The sequence below is a fragment of the Choloepus didactylus genome, chromosome 10 (genome assembly GCF_015220235.1).
Source record: "Choloepus didactylus isolate mChoDid1 chromosome 10, mChoDid1.pri, whole genome shotgun sequence".
NCBI lineage: Eukaryota > Metazoa > Chordata > Mammalia > Pilosa > Megalonychidae > Choloepus > Choloepus didactylus.
The window spans coordinates 111579433-111601408 of record NC_051316.1 but is presented as its reverse complement, the minus strand read 5'-3'; the positions used below and the strand labels follow the sequence as shown (position 1 = coordinate 111601408).

At 38.1% G+C, this 21976-nt stretch overlaps 1 protein-coding gene across 1 annotated transcript; it reads left to right on the top strand.

Moving 5' to 3' along the window:
- Positions 1–1737: 1737 nt before the first annotated feature.
- Positions 1738–20546, top strand: DNAJC25 (DnaJ heat shock protein family (Hsp40) member C25). The gene is made up of 4 exons (XM_037797428.1): positions 1738–2136; positions 13854–14006; positions 17172–17642; positions 19364–20546. Exons 1-4 carry the CDS (start codon positions 1816–1818, stop codon positions 19484–19486), a joined length of 1068 nt encoding a protein of 355 aa, XP_037653356.1. The 5' UTR covers positions 1738–1815; the 3' UTR covers positions 19487–20546.
- The last annotated feature ends 1430 nt before the right edge of the window (positions 20547–21976 follow it).

The window sequence follows — 21976 nt, the reverse complement described above, 5'->3', positions numbered from 1 at the left end:
ACTTTGCTCATCAGAGGCTTACGGAGATCGCCCGTGAGAGGCTCATGGTCCCCCTGCTCCTTTAGAGGCTTATAGAGGCCACCCAAAATGTTGCTCAAGTGAGACTAACAGCCCAGATCTGCATGACCTCTCGCAACAACAAAGCAGGCATCCCCGGTTTCTCATTGGGGTTCAGGAAATTGCATGCAGTATTTCACTCAAGGCATCCCCCAAATTACTCTGACTGCTGCAACAGGGAAAGATGCTCCCAGAGCATCGGAGAGTTTTGACTGAGCGCTCAGGTTTTCTTAGGCTTATGAAGCCGGGAGCTGCGTTAAAGCAGGCCAAGGTGCCACACTGGGGCAGGCCAGGGTGTCCATGGGACACCGAACAAAAGTCTCGAGGGGAGGATCTGGGCAGAAAGATGTCACTTACCTAGGGCTGAATTAGTTGTAGATATTTGAGAGCCGTAAGGTTAAGCCGGCATCACGTCAAGGTGGTTTGAGTTGATGGACTCAAGCCGCTGAATGTATGAAGTTTGAACAACTAGGTAATTTGGGGAATGGAGTTGACTGAAAGGCTGCCCCGTTGCCCTGAGGGGCCGGGAAACCCAAACCTCAGTCGGCCCTCCAAATGGGGTTGACCGAGAGGCTGTCCCGTTGCCCCTCAAGGGGCCGGAGACTCAAGCCTCAGTCAAACCTCTGTCCTGGGTTTTGGCACCAGATGTCAGGTTCGGAGTCATTCAAGAATTTACACAATGCAGCGAGTCAAAGTTTAAGTATAAAATTTAAGATTTATTATAGGAAGAAAGCAGGTGGGAGACAATGGAAAAGAAAGAAAATGGCTCTGAGTCCCATCCTGGGAGCCGCATTTTTTAAGGAAAAAAACCCACGTTGGGAAGGGTGTCTGCTGGGTAGTGTCCTGTGCCTTGATTGGGTGAGTGTCTATCAATTTCTGAGCTGATTGGTTGCTAGGGTTCTGATGCACTATTCTTCTTTGAAATGCAGCTGTGTTATCTATCTAGGAAGAGCAGGCCTTTCTGCATGCTTGTGGTTGTTCATCTTATGGACATACCTGACCTTGCTTCATCTGCCTGTTGGGGGTTGAGGTGCCACCGTGGCTGGAACAGCCTTGAACAGCCTTCATCCTTCAGTTTATGGTGCACCTAGTTTCTATGAGATAAGCTGCGGGGTCCCTAGGTCAGAAATTCCTTCTATATATTAGATTCTTTTTTCTGGAATCTGACAATAATGAGGCAGAGAAACCCTAAACTAGATGGCCAAGAACTTGAAGGGTCCCTCGCAGACAGACAGTGCCTAGAATTTCTAAGTTCACCTTTGGTTTGAAAAGGCAGCATAGGGTTAGTGAGAGGAAGGCGTTCATGGCTGGAGACCCCGCTTTAAAACCATGTGCACAAATGTTCACATGGTAATGGGATGACAAGAGTCAGCAGGTTAAGGCAGCCCGTCAAAAGGATCACACGCGAAGGGCATTCTGTGGGGTAAAGCACTCTGCATACACTGGTTAAGCCAGGCAACAACGTCTTGTAGTTCAGGCGTCTCAGACACAGAGACATCCTTCAGGTCCCACTAAGAACAAATTCTGTGACTGCTGGGTCTAGGAAGACTTTCAGTGACACACCGGAAGCGGCAAGGAGGCTGGGGCGTCCTTCTCACCTAGCAACGGTCGTGAAGGAAGTGTTTGCTGTAGCCGTGCCCGTTGCGCCTGCGCCGAGGCGCAAGCTGCTGACGTGGAGGTGGGTCCGGGCGGCCAAGCCCTGCACGCGGTGGAGAGCTGGAAGGCTGCTGAGGTGGCGGAGCAGCGGCTGAGGTCGGGATGGTGGAGCCGCTCGCTCCGCCCCGGGAGGTCGGGGCTGCCGGTCGGCGCTGTTTGGCGCTGTTGCTGGTGCTGCTGCTGGCGCGGCCCGCCGGGGCCCTGGTGGAGGGACTCTATTGCGGCAAGCGCGACTGCTACGAGGTGCTGGGCGTGAGCCGCTCGGCGGGCAAGGCGGAGATCGCGCGGGCCTACCGCCAGCTGGCTCGGCGCTACCATCCCGACCGCTACCGGCCGGAGCCCGGCGACGGGGATCCTGGGTGGACGGCTCAGAGCGCCGAGGAGGTTTTCTTGCTGGTGGTGACCGCTTACGAGACTCTCAAGGTGAGGCATGGGGGTGTGGGAGGGCTGCGAGGACCTGCAGCGGGAAGCGCGTGGCGCCGGGTTCCCGAGGATGCCGCCCCTTTCCCACCCAGCCCGAGGAAAGTGCCGACGTGGCTCACTGACGAGGGTGGCAACCCCGCTCTGGCTCTGGGGGGACCGTATACCCCCTCCTACCGGGGGATGGGGATCGACAAGTGATTTTGCCGCACTGCCTTCCTTGAAAAGATGTTTCCTCCTCTTTTTGTGACAGTCATTGTTATGCAAAGCATGTTAATAGTAAAGCAGGGTGATTATTATTATCAGGATCTGTGATAGAACGAGCACAGGAAAGGTCTCAAATATCGCGCTCATTTCACATGACAGAAATTTGGTTTCTGGGTATAATATTAATTATGATATTCAGCTTGGGTTTAAGGAACTAGAAAAACACTGAAAAGAACAAAGAATGAGTCAGAAGGCCGGATGTTTGGCTCTTGGCTCTGATACCCCTTTGTGACCATGGTTAGGTGACTTAATATGTCAGAGTAGGTATTTCTTCATATGTAAAATTAAGGTCATAAGTCCTCTGCACAGGGTTATGAGGATTAAATAAATGTGAGAAATACCTTGTATAGGATTTGTAATTTAGTAGGTGCTTAATAAATGCTGTGCTAAACATTTGGGGATGAATTCTGAGTTGTAGTGAAAGGCTCTGAAAATTTCTGGTAGGAAATATTTTGTGAATATGTGTTTAGGCTTATGACAAGTTTTATTGAGTTCTGTGGGAAAGGAGAAGGGGAGATTTAGCCTGATGCTGTTGTTTGCAATGCTGCAAAAATAAGACACTATAATAAATGTCATATTTAATGGAGATATTACTACTTCGAGTTGTAAAGTAATTCTATCTGGTCTTTTTTTTTTTTTTTTTGGTAAAGTTCTCCATGTTGCTGTATAGTCTGCTTTTAATGACTGTACTTTGATTAGATGACTGTAATTTAGCCATGGATTAGCTTTCCAGAGGTGAAAATACTGAGTAAAGGAGTTAAAGGCTCTTCATTCCTGCCTTCAAGAGCAGTTGGATAATTTGGAGTCATAAATGAGTGTGCCTAGTTCACTAAATTCTCACTAGCATTAGTGACATTGTAACTTTTATTGGCAATTAAATGAGTGGGTGGGGGCTGAGAAAGAACTGTGGCCAGGAGACTTAGGTTGCCCATTATTTAGGGTCTTTGAGGAAAACCTAAGAAAAATGGGAAAGAAGTCTCTCCAGGGCAGCCCAGCATATGAAGCCCCTACCTGTGTTTTATGCAGTGTGGAAAAATGGTGGTGGAAAGAAGCTGCGAAAGGCCTTAGTGGTGCATGAGAAAACCTTGAATATATGGAAAACTTTGGGAAGAGAGGGCAGCAGAAACACTGGCAATAATTGCCTTCTGCCGGGTTTTGTGGGGTTGAAGATGGGTAGATTTGGCATGAGAATGGTGAACATGTTGGTAAGAACACTGAAAACAAGTGCCAAGGTTAGGGGGTAGGAATAAAGCTAATTGAGAAATTCTTGCTGAGATGACCCCAGGACTCTTAAATATTTTTGCCATTTTCTTCAAGAGCCTTTAGGTGTAGGACTCATCTGTTGGGTCTGTGTAGTTGCCTCAAAGGTTTTTACCCCTAAAGTTTAGCACCGATTTGTCAGCAAATAAAAATCCAGATAAATTAATTTGCTCATTCAAGAAAAAGAACTTTTGGGCAACTAAAAGCTAGTACGTCTAGAGGCACTTTTCCTCTTGACTCCAACAGAAGGTTTGTGGTGGCTACAATTGCCTCTGAACAGGGAGCTAGAGTTGGAGTTGTACTGATGCAGGAGGTGGGGGATTCTGTACCTCCCCATCCCCACCCCTACAGTATTACTGCAAGAGAATGGAAACTATCTGTGAGAGAGAGAAAGGTTGCCAGGATAGTTTGGCCCCTTGAATATCAGATCTAGCTGAGCTCTTATGAAAGCCTCCAGTTTAAAGTTACAGAGATGGACATGGATTCAACTTCATGTGGAGCACCTCCAGAACTCTTTGCATCATTGCGAGTGCTCTCTCCTGGAATAATGAAAAGAACTTTGACTTGCTGTGTGTGGAAGAAATTATTAAAAACAATCGGGATGGTCTGATTTATTTCTGTCATAGTGGAGAATTGTGAGGAAATTGCCAGAGAATATTATTTCTGGGCCACGGAAAGATCTGATGAATTGAGGTGATCCAATTTGGAGGGCCTTAGCCCTCCAAATGACCCCTTTGAGGCAAGGAAGATGTAACCATTGTTTGCTTGGATTATAGTTTCAGGCTGGAAATTGGGTGTGTGAGTATAATAGAGGTCCAGGTGGCTTTTGCTAAGGAAAGATCTGAGAGAATAGTGGGAAAAGTTGCTGAGTTCCAGTGGACCTGAAATAAAACTGGATGCAAGATCCTATCTGGAGTTCCAGATAATCATCACATGGAGGCAGGAACTGCAGACATGGACCACAATTATAAACATTACAGTTTTTTCATTTCTTTCTGTTTGCTATTTTTGTGGTACTGTCTTTCACCATAAAGATTAATAGTAAAACCTTTGAAGAGAGTACTTATCTATAGAGCCAGTGAAATAGATTGCTGGAAAGGATTATTTCCCCTTTGGAACCATTGCTGGTATGTGGGGGTGGGGGTAGGGAGGAGGAGTTGATTTTATATTTTTTTGTGGAATGAATAAATAACTTCCATCTCTTGAACAATGTAACAGAAACCATCTGTTCTTGAAAGTTGAAGTAACTTTGTAAATTCATTGGATCGGATCCAGAAGCCTTTTATTCTCTTATTCTCTCCCTGTGTTTTTTTTTTTTTTTTTTTTTTTGCTAACCTCAATTTCTTTTATTACTGGTCTGTTCAAGTTTTAGTACTTTTTAATGTATATGATCTGAGAAGCTTTGTTATATCCTCATTATAACTTGACAGTAGAGTTCCACCCAAACTTCTAATAATCAAGGATTTCTGAATGTTGATAGTAAATAGTCACCAAAATGGGAACTATATTTACATAAGACATCAGTGGATTTATGACTGAGATTGTCTTGTCTAATAAATGCTCCTTTGAGAGACAGAGAGAGAGACTTTTTTAAATGGTGGTGGTTAAAAGATAAGTACACTAATGGGTGATTTAAATACAGTTGGTAAGATAAGATATTGTCACACTTGGTCATTTCTGTTTTAACAATGAAGATTCTACCTGTGCACAGAGAGGTTGAGGAAAACCAGAAAAAGAAGGATGGGTAATAATGGAAGGAAAGCTTAGATGCTTTCACCAAGTTATGCTTATTCACATTCCCAAATAACTTAGAATTCCAGATCTCAGGAGGACGTCAAACTGTTATGATTTCACACACTGCTTTATATTTGCTTTATAATGTAAGTTAAGACAAGCCGATAATATTTAGTGTATTCAGTACTGGGGATTCAGGGAATTCATGAACTTTAAAAGTCAAGTAAATGACCTCTCACTTGATGTGTCAACGTTGGATCCCAAGGTGTGGAAGAATCTAGTCCCACTTGTGTTTTTTCTGTGGATGTAGCACTTATCACACTGCACTTATCGCCACGAAACTGCTCCTCCCGATTTATTTATTTATTTATTTATTTATTTATTTATTTATTTATTTATTTATTTATATCCTTAGTACCTAGCACAGTGTCTGGCATGTCAGATATTGAATGTTTGTTAAATGAAAACTCTTATCTGGAAACAAATTCAGATAGAATGGAAATTGAAAGTGGATTTCTGGCGATTTGACATCCTTCTATGAAGTCTTGTTGTGGCTACCTCACCCGAAAGAAACTGTGGTCTTGAAGAGTGGTGCAGCTAAAGTAGACTGGATGGGTATGAATGAAAAGTTCCTCTTACATGAGAAAATTTGCTCTTCTACCTTTGAGGAGAAAGTATGTTCTGAGAGTTTTTTAAGTGAGAAAAATTAATCCTTTTTGAATGTAGATAAGAATTGAATGAAACACATGAAATGTGAGAAATGGCATAGAAATAAGCAAGTGAGGAAATAAGTAGAGAGGGTGCATTTAGAAGAACTTTGGTAAAAAAAATGGAAAGTAGTGGAATTTGACTACATTTCGCAAGATCATGAAAGAAAGGCGTAGAAAAAATCTTGGAAATTTTATTGGCACGAAGGTTGTCCAATAAGTTGAATGGATTAGAGCGACCTTTTTCTCTCCAGCCTGGTCTTGGAAGAGAAGTGTCAAAAGAACACTTCAGTTTCTTTTTATCAGTCTGATGGATGTGGCAGCACTTTAACACTTAAGGAGAATGTGGCTAAGAAGGAATTGAGAATCTGATGCCATATTATGTTACTGTTTATTGTTCATTCCTTACTTATTGCTTAAAATATTCTGTTTTCTCACTCAGTTCTTCCTCTATCTGGTACTGACATAGGTGCTGGGGGAGGAAACCATAACAGTGAAAAAGGTACAGTTCCTGGCTTTAAGCTCTTAATATAACAAGGGAGACAGATGCTTATTGTTTAGTTATTTAAGTTATATAATAAAAGTACATGTGAACTGCAGCACTAAAAGGAAGCAATTATTTCATCTTGGGAGGCTGGAGAAGGATATACTCTTTGAGCTGGATCTAGAACAGAGTCACCAGGTTGATGTTGAAAGGACATTTCTGGTAGAGGGAAGACGTGGAGGCATGAATGAGCAAGGCTTATTCCAGAAACAAGGGGTAGTTTGGTAAGGTTTAGTAGAGAGTCAGTATTTTCTCCGCCAAGGGTCACTTTTATCATATTGCTCTTTATTTTGGAGAGAAATAAACCTAACTATACTTATTAATATTACTGTTTTTCTTTTCCAATATCCAAATTTTAATCGGTTGTTTATGATAATTGGGTATTCATAAAAATATCATAAAATGATATACCTTTCTATGACAGTTATGATGCTTATAAACAGCCAAATTAAATAAGCTTATAGACCAAGGTTGGCAAATGGTTGTCATTTCACATGCCAGCTCTGACTGTCATGACTACCTGGAACCCTCCTAAGGATTTTGAGGCTCTTTCTGGGTTTAGTGGAAGAGTGGCATGTTAGATAATGATTTTTTCCCATAGGCCCAGAAGCAGGTTGTGGTAGTGTATGTGCCACATTTGCTATTTCTGTTGTGAGTGTTGTTTATTCTTTACTCGTGCCTTAATTTCGGCTGTTACACCACTAATGGCTATGGCTGATTATACACCAGATGTGTTTAATTCTGGTGCTGTTACTGTCTGACACATGATGTCATCAACAACCAATCAGGGCTCTTGATTAACACACAAACTACTGAGTTGATATAATTCTAGCCAGAAACTGAACTGTTGACATTTGAGTTTAGATTGGGTGGATTTCTCATGGGTAAATGGAATGTTTTGAGCTATTGATAACAGCACAACAACCCTTATTGCATTTTTCATGGACTTTATGGACTTTGCTATTTCTAGGTTAGAAGCCTGAATGTTTCAGGAGACTGTACCATAGTTTGGGATCACATGATGAAGGTACTGTTAAGCTGTGCTCAGGAATTTGAATAGTTACTGGAGGTTTTTAAGGGGAGAAATAACATGATCTAATGTTTGTTTCAGAAAGAAAACTCTGGGAACAATATTGAGGACACATTGGGGAAGGCAGGAATGTATTCTTGACTGAACTCAGGATTTTATTTCCTCAGCTGCCTCTTTTGTAACTTCAGAATCTCTTGGTTCATTTCCCGTTTGCCTAATGTTGCTTTTTTTAAGGCTACTGTCACGTTTTTCTTCTTTCTTCACGATTCACTCTCTATTTCCTCATCTCCTTTTAATTCAAGCTACTGTAAGCGCTGACATGTTCATCAGCTGTTGTAGTGGACCTGTTCTTACTAAGGTGAACAGTGACACATTAATTACCAGTTCCAATGGCTGCTCTTCATTTGTTCTTCCTACTGCAACCCTTTGGTATTTGCTGGTGCTGACCATTTAGTTCTTTAAGCTATCCTTCCTTGACTTACTTGATGTACTTCTCCTGTTTCTCTTATCTCTCTAGCTATTTCTTTTCAGTCTTTATATTCATATTTTCCTTGTCTACATCCCAGAGATTGCTTTTCCTTAGAGTTCTGCCTGTATGTACTCTTCTCTTTTTTATTTCCAAGTTCTCCTTAATGAAACTCAACAACATCCTTGACTTTAACCACTGTGTTGAAACTTAAGCTGACAGCTCTAAAACCTGCATGTTTCCAAGCTCATATTTTCAACTGCTTTCAATCATTTTCAAACTGTAGTAAAGGTACCCTAAATTAAACAAGTCTGAAATCAATCTTGTTATCTTTGTTAAAGAATAAACTTTAAAAGTGGACGTGATCATGACTCTGATATAGATATAAAATGAACACGTGTCAGATTTTATTTAACTCATGAATTAATGAGGGAACCAGTAAGATATTAAAACTGATTCAAAAGAGAACAAAGTGCTGTGCATTTATAGTCAGATAAAGAACCTTGAAATGGATGTAAAACTGGCCAGTATCCACAGAGCAATAAGCAGCTGCATTACACCAGATGTATTTTACCTTTCTGTGAACAGGAATTATTTGCATTGCTATCAGTTTTCTAAAAGTTACTTCTGTCTCTACAGAGTTAAAATAGATTTGTCACATAGGAATAAAGGTGCACCCTACCCCTCCTTACAGTAATAGGTAATCCCTGGAGACTCCAGCATTCCATTGAAAGGATATCCAGTAATTGTTTTTTCCCTCTTTTCAGAATCTTCCACAGTTTCTCCCTGCATCTTCTCCAAACTTGCTGTCTCTTACTCTTTGTCTCTTCATCTCTTCATCTTAGTGAACATGGTCCACACAGTAACTATAATTAGAAACTTCTGTATCATGCCCAGCAGCTCCTTGATTTCTTATGCCCTTTTAATCATCATATCCTATTTATTCTACTTACTCTTCTCTGAAATCTGTCTCTCCCTCCTTCCATTCTTCACCGGACTATCAGAGTTGTCTTTCAAAAAGATATTTCTACTCAGTGCTATTATTATCATACTTTAAAGCATTTCTTTATTGAATAGCATAGACAATATACCTAAACTCCTTAGCATGGCATATAAGAAACTCTACTTCACCAAAGTACCTTCCTAGCCACATTTATATTCCTCTCTTCCTAAATTTCCCCAATACGCAAGCTTCACTGAACCCATTATATGCTTTGATGCTTCTGTACCTTAACACTTGCTCCCTTTGCCTGGGACAAGTTTCACCATATCTTACTTGTTTTTCAAGATCTAGCTGTCATTTAATCTCTTTTCTGAATTCCATTGCTAGTGGTCCCAGACAGAGTTAGTCAGTCTTTTGTGCCATGGCACATTGTATTGTGTTTTCTTTACTTGCTAGCTGTTGCTTCTGGATGGGAGGATTCTTGAGGCCAGGACCTCATTTCATTTGTCTTTATCCTCTTCTGTATTCGGCATAAATTTGGTTTCTGAGCATATGGAATTTGAGATATTTATGTTACATTTAGGAAATGTTCAGGAGATAGCTGGAAATAGGAGGAGGCAAGAAAAGCAGCTGTGAGTACACTAGTGTATTGTAGTTGGGACCATATGTAGAATGAGGAGGGATGAAATATGAGAAGATAGCTGCAATAGTGACTGGTGGGCCAGGGACTTGAAAAGAAATGAAACTGATAGCAATTAATTTCCTTCCTCTTTAGTAGGATATAATGGCCTGGAAGAAATTTTAGGGGAACAGAGTTGTGGGATTTTTGTTTGTTTGTTTGTTTGTTTAAGGATTGTGTATGTGTTTCTTTTAAGAAGTAGTGCTAATATATATTTTTAAGAATAAACAAAATGTTATTAAGGTTCCATGTATTATTGGCTCCTGGCTTTTATTACCCCAAATGGTTTTTCCACTCTGTGCTAAAGGAAATTTTTAACGTAAACCTGGCTGCAATATCAAATTATTGCAATTTCTGTTTATTTAGAGATCAAGCAATTCATTAACTCTTTCACGAGCAAGAACATAATCTACTTTTGCCTCTGGGAAGAGGGGAATGATCATTTTCATAAGAGAAGGAAGGATTCAGTGCTTTCTTTGCTTGCGGGTTTCCTCTTGTTCACTTTTGATCTAGATATTGGTGGTTATGTTCCAGTCCTCCTGCATATGCACAAAAGGATTGGGAGTGGAGTGGACACCAGCAGAAGCACCATTTATTCCTGTAGAGATTAGAAACAAGGAGCTTATTGCCCTGCTTATCAAGGCTCAGGACAGAGAGGAGGAAGAAACAAGTATAAAGGTTTTGTTTTGGAAAGAAGTTGGAATCTCCTGACCCTGGGACCTTAAGATCCACAAAATTGCTGAAAGAAAAAGTACTACCTTATTGAAAGGTAAGATGTTAAACTGTTTTAAGGTTTGGGCTATTTTAGCCACATTAGCATATTTTCATAAGCTGTGAACTCAACTAATCATTTCCACAAAGCCAAAGTTTTTGTGACATAATTAACCATTCAACCTTGCTGGTGAGATGGAGACATGTGTGGCTAAGGGAATGCTTATAGTAAGGAAGAACTTTTACAAAATTTCATTCATTTTTGAAATGACATTTACTGAATGCCAGGCACTGTGCTAGGCTTTGGATATACAGAGATTAATGAGTCACCCTACTTACCTTCTAAAAGTTCTCATTCAAGGAAAAGAAAAAGCTGATGATTACAATGTGATAAGTGCTATAATAAATAGGTACTAAATATAATTGGAACCCATAATAAGAGTGGTCTAACTCTGCCTGAGGTAGCTATGTTGTGTTCTAAAGGATTAATATATAGGAGCACATGAGGTTGGAAAGAAAGGGATGGACACTTGAGTTAGAATTATATGTTCAAAGACATAGGTATGAAAGAGCATGCTGTACTAGGAGAACATACCACATAGCAAAAGTTGGAATCTGAATGTTTGATATGGGCAAAAGAGGGGAGAGTGGTAAGGGATGTTGCTAGTTAGATAGGTTTGGGTCAGTTGTGGAGTTCTTGTCACATGCCAAGGAAATTTTAACTTACCTAATTGGCAGTGGGGAGCATTGAAGATAAAAAACAAACAAACAAAAATTGTTGGGCTATGTTGGTTCCAAGATAAGTGGGAGAAAAAATAAATAAATGGTGTTCAAATCAGAATGTGCATGTATCTTTTTAATTGAGTCCCAGAAAGAAAGATGATCCTTCTAATTCTGTCTTCTTTGCTAGTATTCCTGATATCCTCATACTCTTTCTAGGCTGATTTGAAGTTTTTTAGATTATTAAAGAATAGGATTTTGACTTAGGCTCTTGAGACTTCCTAACTCTGACCAGTTTGTGCCAACTGTGAACACTTTGTAAAGAGTTTTATGAAATGCCTCAGGTAAAGATTGTTTTCCTCATTTTGGAAAGAAAGCTATAAACCCTATAGTGCAGATTCTGGCTTGAATAAATGCTGCTATAACAAGGAGGTGGCCAACCTTCCAGTCTCTTAATCACGACTGAAATGAGGGCATAGATTTATGATTGACTCCAAAGAAAAGGAAAACATTCTAAGAAAAGTCAGACTTGAACCTGAAACCTTTGTGGGAATTAGGTAGTTTGAGGAGTCATAGGTAGGCCCTGAAGAGACCCCAGAGGCTCTGTTTGGAGAAGAGAGACCAGAAACAAGGTATAGATTTTGGAGCTGCTGGTGCTGGAGCATTACTTGACCATCCTGTTAGAGGAGCGGAGCTCAGGACTTGATGAAGTCACAAATCTAGGGACCAGTGGGAAGATGGTGACCCTGGGGGAAGATGGGGGTGAAATGCTTGACTGGGGATATCTGCATTCTGTGGCATGTGACCTTCACTAAGATAAGAACTAGGAAGAAAGGACAGTTATGGGAAGCATGTTATCTGTATACCAGATTTCAGTGACGTTCATGGATCTGGCTGTGTACTTCAATCAGGAGTACAGCTAGGCGGGGCAAGGGGCTTGCATTAATGATGATACTAGAGGATTGTAGGTATCTGATCTCACTGTGGCATATTGTTTCAAAACTACACATAATCTAGTTGGAACATGGAGAAGACTTGTATTTAAAGAAAATCATTTAAAGAGACATTTGCTAAGATTGGGAGGCTGAGTCAAAAGTCAAGGACTTAAGGCCCAAAACAGAGCATTTCTGTAAAATTACACCAGAAAGCAAAAAATGGGTGTGGGTGGACAGATTCTCAAAGAATACTTTAATATACTCAAAACAAGATACATCAGGAGTGTGGATTTTAGTTGTCAGGACTTTCTCTGTGACCACTGTAAAGTTTATTCTGTCTTGGTTAGAAGCTCAGGAATACACTGATGGCTTAAAGAAGAAATAATAGATTTGACAGTTGAGGCATGGGGTAACTGCCACAAGAAAATCCTTCTGACAGAAGAGAACATAAAAGGAGTGAATTTAAAAAGAATATCAGCCTGAGCTCAGCCCTCCTTATGTAACAGGCAATTCTCACATGAAATGGACTCAAGGCAGATAGTGCAATGGAATAGACTTTATATTCATAATTAATTATTTGAGAACTAGTCTACCTAGCATCAGATACTAGTCAGAGAAAAAAAAATTGAGTGTAATGAACATAGGAGGATTTGCTGAGAATGCTTTCACTCAAATTCAAAATTCTTAATAGAAAATATGTAATGTTTTTAATGGCTAGAGGGGAGATTTTGTCATTTGCAAGCTTTTTATTTTAAATCTAAGAAACTACATATTGGAGGACTCAGAAGGAGGCCCTGAAAAGACCCCAGAGCCTCTGTCTGTAGCAGCAAGGCCAGACTCTAGGTATAGATCTTGAAATTCCTTTAGCTACAATCTGCAACTTTATGAATGTTGAATAGTTCATTTTAAAAGGAAACGCTGTAAGTTAAAAAAGATTTTTGTTTTTGTAATGGTTTCCATTGCACTCTTCTAAAGAGAATGACATTTATCCCTGTTAGAGGTTGATTAGAATTAGAGAAGGTTTTAAGAAAGGTTTTGTTTGTGAACATTTCAGAGTAGCATTTCAGAATGCTATAATTCTTCCATCTTGTTTGTATGAGTAAGGAAAGATCTGTGTGTTACCTTACATATGAACTGAGCTGTGACAATGTATTATAAACAGTAAATACTACATATTTGTAATATTTGTATAATTTATAATATGTCATTTGATTTCCAAAACAGCCATGTAAAATTAGAAAAGCATGCATTATTATCTCTATTTTACAAATGAAGAAAAATGAGGCTCAGGCTAAAAATTTTGCCCACGGTCACAAAGCTAGCAAATCAGTGTTTAGACTTGAGCACTGATCTTTTCATTATACCACATTGGTTCCCTCAGTGATTCTTTGAGATGAGCATAATTCAGTTTTGTAGACACAGAGTGGCTTCATCTACTTTTTTGCTGTTTTAATCATTGCTATCAACTGAAAAATGTTCTTCACAAGGCGAACATATGCAACAGAAACATTTTTTTATATCAACAATTACTGAGTGTAGGTATCAGTGTTAAAGTTCTGGGAGCAAGTCTATATGTGTCTTTCAAGAGTGATAAGAAAATTTTGATTTATTTTCTTTCAGTTTACTCAGATCTAATTATAAACTTCTAGATTTAACTAACAGATTCTAAACCAGGGCCATTTTCTGAAATGTCCTATGAAATTGGGTATTTCCGTATTTTACAGGATGAAGAAACACGAAAAGATTATGACTACATGCTGGATCACCCAGAAGAGTACTACAGTCATTTCTATCACTACTATAGCAGGCGCTTAGCCCCGAAAGTGGATGTGAGGGTTGTGATTTTGGTCAGTGTGTGCGCTATTTCAGTGTTTCAGGTATGTATCTGTGCGTATGTGCATGAGTGTACATTGTTAATGCTAGTCATTAAAACTGAATTAGAAGTACCTTTTTGTAAAATTTTGCTACCTATTGAGATTAGTTCATTTATTTAAACAAGGGATAATATTGGAATCTTTGTAGGTGGGAAATGGACAGAATTGATGGTGAATGTTATTATGTAACTGAAAACAGAACAGAGAAGGCTCGGCACTTCACATTCCCCCCTCTAGAGTGTATTCCACATAACAGCCAGTGTGAATGTCATCAGGATCCATTTACCTTTGTAGAACCTTTCAGTGATTTCCTATTAAACTTGGGAAAAATCTGAACTCCTTGAACATGGCCTACTCAGACCTGTATGATCTGGCCCCTACCTGTCTCTCCACTTTCCTCTTGAACTGTTCCTGAGGATGGAGTGTACTCACTGAGCATATCCAGCACAGTGGCCACATTTCCTGTTCCCGAGACACCAGGCTTTCACCTACTCAGAGCCACTCCACTTGCAGTGTCTTCTGCCTGGAATATTCTTCCCACTCACTCTTTGCCTTGCTGGCTGCTTATTTATGCTTTAATCTCAGATTAAAGTCAGTTCCTCAGTGTAGCCTTCCTTTGCTGTTCACTTTAAAAGTCCTCCCTTTTGTTCTTTTTCTTTCATAAAACTTACCACAATCTGTAATTATATACCTTTTTTTTTAAAACTTCTTTTCCCCTCTGTTGTTGCTGTATCACCACCTTGGGCCCAGTGCCTGCACTTAGAATATGTTCAATAAGTATTTATTGAACAAATCCTTGTAAGGAACACTTAGGTGTAGTTTTCTTGTTTGTAAGATTCTGCTAGCAGGAGAGCTCACCCAGACGGTGAATAACTATTTTATTAAAAAGCGTATATTGAATACTTTCTATGGGCAAGGCTCTGAGGAAGTAAAAGGGAAAGAGACAGAGATAGATCGACCATAGTTTAAATGTACTCTAAATCAGTGAGAAAATCTAATCCAAAGCAGTCGTGAGATGAATAAATCAAGTTTTGTAGAGAAAGTAGGGAGAGGATGAAACCATCAGTTCAGGGGACAGCAAGACAGCCAGAAGTTACCTCCTAGGAGTCTGCCAATGCTGCCCAATAGAACTTTCTGTGATGGTAGAAGTGTGCTGTTCAATATGGTAGCCACTTGCCACATGTGGCTTTTCTTTTGAAATGTGGCTAGTGGACTGAGAAACTAGACTTTAAAGTTTATTTAAATTAAATTAATTTAAGTTTAAATACCATATATGGCTAGTGGTTCTGTATTTAGATAGCACAGGACCTTTTAAATTCCAAGTGCATGGGAATGTAAATTGGTGCAGACACTGAGGAAGGCAATATGGTGGTTCCTCAAAAAGTTAAATATAAAATTACCATGTGACCTGGCAATTCCACTTTTAGGTATATACCCAAAGAAAGTCGAAACAGGGTCTTAAACAGGAACTTGCATACCAATGTACATAGCAGCATTATCCGCAATAGCCAAGAGGTGGAAGCAATCTTAAGTGTCCATCAGCTAATGAATGGATAAACAAAATGTGATACATACACATAATAGAATATTATTTGGCCACAAGAAATGAAGTTCTGAGACATGCTGCAACATGGAAGAACCTTGAAAACGTTATACTCATGAAATAAGACACATAAGGACGATTATTGCTTGATGTCACTTATAAGAGATATCTAGAAATAGCAAATTTGCAGGGACAGAAAGTAGATTAGAGGTTGCCAGGGTATAGGGGATAGGGAAGAGGGAATACATATTTGATGGATATGGAGTGTGTGTAAACAAACTTTTTAAAAAAGTTTCGAGTGTAAGAATAATTTGAATATTTCTCAGTAGGAGAGGTTGGGTTTTCAGGACAGGAAAATTCTTCCAAGTGTGGCACTGCCCTGTGCATTGCAGATTTCTTAGCATCCTGGGTCCCATCCACCTAATGCCAGTAGCACTCCCCATTGTTGTGACCACCAGTGAAGCTCCACACATCTCCACCTGGCCCTAAGGACGTTTAGAACCGTTGACATAGGTTAAAAGAGTTACAGTAATTTGTTACTGCTTTTGAAATACCACAAAAATTTAACTTCAGCCTGAAATCAGTTTTCCTTACTATTATTCTCAAACTAACCATGCCTACCGTGTACTTCTTCAGAGGAAAAGAACAAGTCAGATGACTAGAATGAAGCAATTTGCTAGTTTGAAAATTACTTCTCCAGTTTAATTCCCAGGAATGATGTTCAATTTATATGGTAAAAATTCCTATTGAAAACTAAGGTTATATATTTTAAATACGTCAGATTTTATAGAAGTATTGCCCTTTCAAAGGGTAGAGAAATAATTTCAATTTTCTGTTTTAGATAATGTAATACCCTACTAACTTTTTTTTCTTACTGTTCCTAATAGATTTCTGCTATAATATTTGAGGATATTTTTGTGTAACTGCTGTATTCATTCAGTAAGATAGCAACAGAAATGTGTGGAGGGACTGTATGAGGAGCAGGGCTTTTCTGACACTTAATGAAATCCTTTGTGGTTGAATATATTTATGAAGTAAGTTAATGTTTTCCTGCCCAAATAAGTAAAGAGTTCAAACATACTTGAATCTTTAATTTTAGAATATTATGAGCATTACTGTGTTGTATATAGATGCCTTAGAAAGAGATGGGAATGAATATGGTTGTGGGAGGTTGTACCCTGTGATTTTTTGTTTTTGTTTTTTTGTTTTTTGTTTTTTGTTTTTAAATTCCTCACCAGCTAGCTAGTTTTTGCCATTTAATTCTTCCTCTGGTAAGTATTTGCAATCTTGAAAAAATAGAGATTTCTTATTAGTGATCCAGGGAAAAGCCAGATGGTAAAGATGTGATATCACAGGGATAATCTCATTGATCCATCCTTTGAACTTGGGTATCGCCTGTCTGAATCAATGACTTTTGGCTGGGCTCGGGGCTTACCTTACCCACCCAGCCTTGAGAGCCCATTCTAGGACATACCTGGGCATTGTTTAGCTGTATCTTGTACAGCTTTTTAGTTAATCAGAATGGGTTTTTTGAGTGATGGTGTTCACCAAGACTTTACTATTGCTTTATTTTAGATGGATTTTGGTAATAAAACTGATCCATTTTTCTTTATTAAATGTTCCAGTTTTTCAGCTGGTGGAATGGCTACAATAAGGCAATCAGCTACCTGGCCACAGTACCCAAATACCGTATCCAAGCTATGGAAATTGCCAAGCAACAGGGATTGCTCAAAAAAGCCAAAGAAAAAGGCAGAAACAAAAAATCCAAAGAGGAAATTCGTGATGAGGAGGAGAACATCATAAAGAACATTATAAAAAGTAAAATTGATATAAAAGGAGGCTATCAGAAACCCCAAATTCGTGATCTTCTCCTTTTTCAAATTATTTTAGCTCCTTTTCATCTGTGCTCATATATAGTCTGGTATTGCCGATGGGTCTATAATTTTAATATCAAAGGCAAAGAATATGGGGAGGAAGAAAGACTGTATATCATACGTAAATCTATGAAAATGTCAAAGTCTCAGTTTGATAGTCTAGAAGATCATCAGAAAGAAACATTTCTTAAACGGGAGCTCTGGATAAAGGAGAACTATGAGGTGAGTGGCCACTGCTGTGATTTGAGTTTCATCTTCCTTGCCAAGTTAAAACTAGATCTATAATAGGGATCAAAGAAGGGTGTTTACATTTTTTAAATCCAAAAATTAAATGATGAATAAAGACTACTTTTATTTTTATTTTATTTGGTAGTGAGACAATAGATTTTTAATCTGTATTTTGTTTTTTTAAAAGATGAACTTCAGATACACTGACTGAATCTGAAGAAAGTTAATGGTTTAATTTGTTGTGTTAAACTGCAGTGGGATGGGGATATATATTTCTGCAAGGATTCTACACTTACCATTAATTGCACTAATTAAACTTTGGTCCTCACCAGATTGCCTTGAGTCATATGGATGTGAACCTATCTACCGAAATTTTTTAAAAAGGGAGAGAGAACAAGTGATAGAAATTTCGTTGAGATAATTATTCATTTAAAAATAACTTCTGCTTAATAATTAGCATATGCATGAAAAGTTGCATTTAATTTACTTTTAAGTTTAATTTATTTACAGGAATACCTCTAAAATTTGGGCATTTTAATAAATGCTGTATTCTACAATTGCCAGCTATAAAAATTACTTTGAGGTGATTACTTACCCAGAAATAGTGCTAAAGAGAGGGTCTAGCAGTATCATTATCATAATGATATTGTTTTAGGTTCTGAGTAAAATTAATTGGTTAGTGTGTTAAACCTGAGAATAGAGTACAGTGAAACCTTCTTGTAAAATCTGATATATATTAGCTTTTTAAAGTTTTATAGCCATTCCTTTTTTTAAATGTGATATCCTAAATTAAGATTTTTCTGAAAGTAAAAACTTCAGTCTGAATTACATTTAAGTAACTTATGATGAACTGCCAGAATGTTTTGGCAAGGAGATATATTCAGCCTACTTACCAATAGCATAAAAATGGGAGGTAACAAATTGTGTAGTTCCCACACTATTTGAAAATTTTTCTTGTTGAAGTAGGTTAAGTAGCACTATCCACAGAGCTGTGTCTTTCGTAGAGTACTAATAAAAGGCTATTGTATTGTAGTCATTACATCCTAATATTTGGAGATGAAATCAGTTCTTTCTAAAATTTAATGTGGCTATGAAGACTTTTCCATTTAGTTAACACACCCCCTAAAAGTTAGGAACTATAAATACTGTTTGTTCTTAACCTGTGTGGTTTATTTAACCTTCTTTAGAAACTTAAATCAAAAGATAATTTCGACAACCATTAATTGATCTTCGAAGATAAAAGTAGATCTGAAGTTCAGCTTGGAGTCAAAAGTATATGTAAGATCAATTTGTTCCTTGATTAGGTTCAACAAATACTGAAAGTCATCAGTTAAAATTACAGGGTTCCACATTAAAAAAATAAAGTTTTGATTCTTATATTGATATTGGACATTAGTATACAGAGGAAATGTTTAAGCTCTTTAAATTCAGTTTAAATATGATTCAGTGAGGAAAGGAATGTATTCCTAGGGTATGGAATTCACTGACAAAAAATTGCTAGTTACTGTACAAGTCACTCTTTTTAATTTAACATGGACTGTTGAAGTACTTAATTGTAATTGCTTGGTATTTTTAAATGAATGATCTTCAGAAGACAAACCAATACATTCATTGGAAACTTTTACCTAAAGTTACATTTGAGGAATGTAAATATGTAAATATGACAAATGTTCCTCTTTGGATATAAAATCAGTTAGTATTGTTTATATTTATAGGCCTACAAACAAGAGCAAGAGGAAGAACTAAAGAAAAAATTGGCAAATGACCCCAGATGGAAAAGATACAGGAGATGGATGAAGAATGAAGGGCCTGGACGGTTAACATTTGTGGATGACTAAAGATTGCTAGAATGCTACCACGCCAAACCTTAATTGTGACATTATTTTCATAACTGAATTGTCTTAGAAATGTATCAACTGCTCCTGAGCAGTAACTAAAATTCCTGGAGTATTTGATTAGACAGAATGATATTGAAGCTTTCCTTTAAAACTTTACACAAGACATTTATTGTTGTTTAATTTTTATAATCTTTTTGTGGATTTTGTTAAAAGATTAGACATGATTTATTATTTGCCATTTAAAAATTTTATATGTTTAGTTAAAAGAGTTGACATGAAAAATTATTAGATACCATTTAAAATTATGTGTTAAGTGTTTATTCTTCAAGAGTGTTTCCTTGTACTTTGTTACAGTTCTACATTTTTCTGCTCTCATGGCCTCTTATTTTCACAGAACATAAAGTATGACATTTAGTTACGTTAAATTATGAGTGTCTTTATAGACACAAACTTTTTCAGCAGAATGATTCAACTATCATGTCATCTTCACTATAGCCATTATAGGATTGAAATGTGTTTAAAAATAGCTCCATAAGAGAGTCTTCTGCTAGAATTCTTTGTAATATTTCCCCCTCTCCCCAGTCATTATAATATTCTTAATAAGATCAGAAACTCTCCAGGAGAGTGAGTCTACCCTCATGTCCTTGTAGGATGTTCTTGATTACAGTCATTATAGAACTATAACTGTATTCTCAAACATTTCTCCAGAAAAGATCTTGTAAAAAGGTCTTTTTGTACCACAGTATTTTTTTCCATTAAAAGAAAAAAATGGTAGGGCAGAAATAGTGTACTGAAAAGTTGTTCATATATTATGGAGTTCTTGGGTGGTATGAAAAATCCAGTGTATGTGAGTGCATTTACGTGCATTTAAACCATAAAGAAGAGGTGCATAGTTGTGTGCTGTTCTATCGATCAGTGAAATAGAAATGTTTTTATATATGTGGAAGTGAAAGCAATCCACACATAATTTGAGTCAGGCATGATTTCCATGATAGTGAAACAATAGTCCTGTTAAAGGATTTATTCCATTGCTTTATAGTAATAAAATGATTTCAATATATCACAAGTTTGTTGGTATGATATTTTAAGTCAAAGGTTAACATTGTTTTTGTGATATGTAATTTTTAAAAGATGAGTGAAGCATAGGAGATATCCAGAGTTTGTTTCTAGCTAAAATAAGTTTAAGCTAATTCTTTCAAGAGCTTATCCCAAATATGTGAAGTATGCAAAGAGGCAGAAGACTGGAGTTCTGGCCTTGCTAATATAGCCAAAGACCTGAGGCGAGTTGTTTAATCTCTGAAGGTCTCAGTTACCTCAGTTACACAGTTGGGTAGGAGTTCGACCGGAGGATCGCTAGGGTCCTTTTGCAGCTCTAAAATTCTGAAATAATTTGGTTATATTTTCATAAACTTTAGAGTAAAGCTTTGTGTGTGTGTGTGTGTGTGTGTGCGCCCTAATAAAACTTTATTTATAGAAACAGCCAGCCAGCCATGGGCCATAATCTCCCGGCCCCTGAAATAAATAGTTGAGGTCATTCTTAAATTCAGGGGTTTCATGTATCCATTCTTTTATTCAAGGGAGGAGAAAGTGCCAAAAAACAGGTGTTTTTTTTCAAATGCCTAACACTGAACCATAAAACAGGTGTTTTTTCAAATGCCTAACACTGAACCATAGATAAATGCCTTTCAAAGGTGCTGTGATTGTCTAAGTCATCAGCCCCTGTGCATTATCATATAGTTCACACACAATGGCATTTATCATCCAAGAATTCAAGTATGTGCCTTCTGTTAAGAGAACCAAAAAGAAATGTGAGTGTTGCCCTTTCTGTTAACCATTTCAAGGAAATTTCTGATAGACTGTATTTTTTACCTACCTATAAAGAAAATAATAGCACAGATTATGTTGACATTCATAAAGATTGGCTGATGAAAACAATATATCTTTGGATATTCTTCTGCTTATCTGTGAGATTGCTCTTTCTTCCTGCCTTTCTAGAAATCTCATTTCTGGAACTGTCCCTGGCAGCATCCTCACTTTTGTAAAAGTTTTTTGGGTTTTGGAATTGGGTCATTGCATGGGTCAAAATGAATGGACTGTTATAATGGTAGGACTGTGATTCTTTTCTCCCTTCCATCAACAAGATAACTCTATGCTTCAAATTCTTAGAGCTAAGAAAGGGCTATGAGTTCTCACCAGTGTCATTCAAGTGTTGTGGGTATTTTTACTATCTCCATCCTCTGCCCATCCCCCACCAAAAAAATCAAAAGGCTGAGTGGGGACCCTCCATCCCCATTAGTTAGAAAATTCTTGTGTTTTATTTTAATCTTTCTTGACATAGACTATCACCATTTCCTTTAAGCTTGGTGTTCAGGGGTCTAGAGAGCATTGCTGTTCATTGCTGATTGATTAACGTGTCACATAATTGAGATTTGTGCTAAAATTACCTTTATGGTTAAATTCATGTCAAATTTGCTCATTAATTCTAATTCT

Bases quoted from the DNA above. Each gene is read 5' to 3' on its own strand.
- DNAJC25 (XM_037797428.1), top strand. From the start codon at position 1,816: ATGGTGGAGCCGCTCGCTCCGCCCCGGGAGGTCGGGGCTGCCGGTCGG. The intron at 14,007-17,171 runs GTATGTATCTGT...TAAATGTTCCAG, and splicing joins GCGCTATTTCAGTGTTTCAG to TTTTTCAGCTGGTGGAATGG. The intron at 17,643-19,363 runs GTGAGTGGCCAC...TTATATTTATAG, and splicing joins GGATAAAGGAGAACTATGAG to GCCTACAAACAAGAGCAAGA.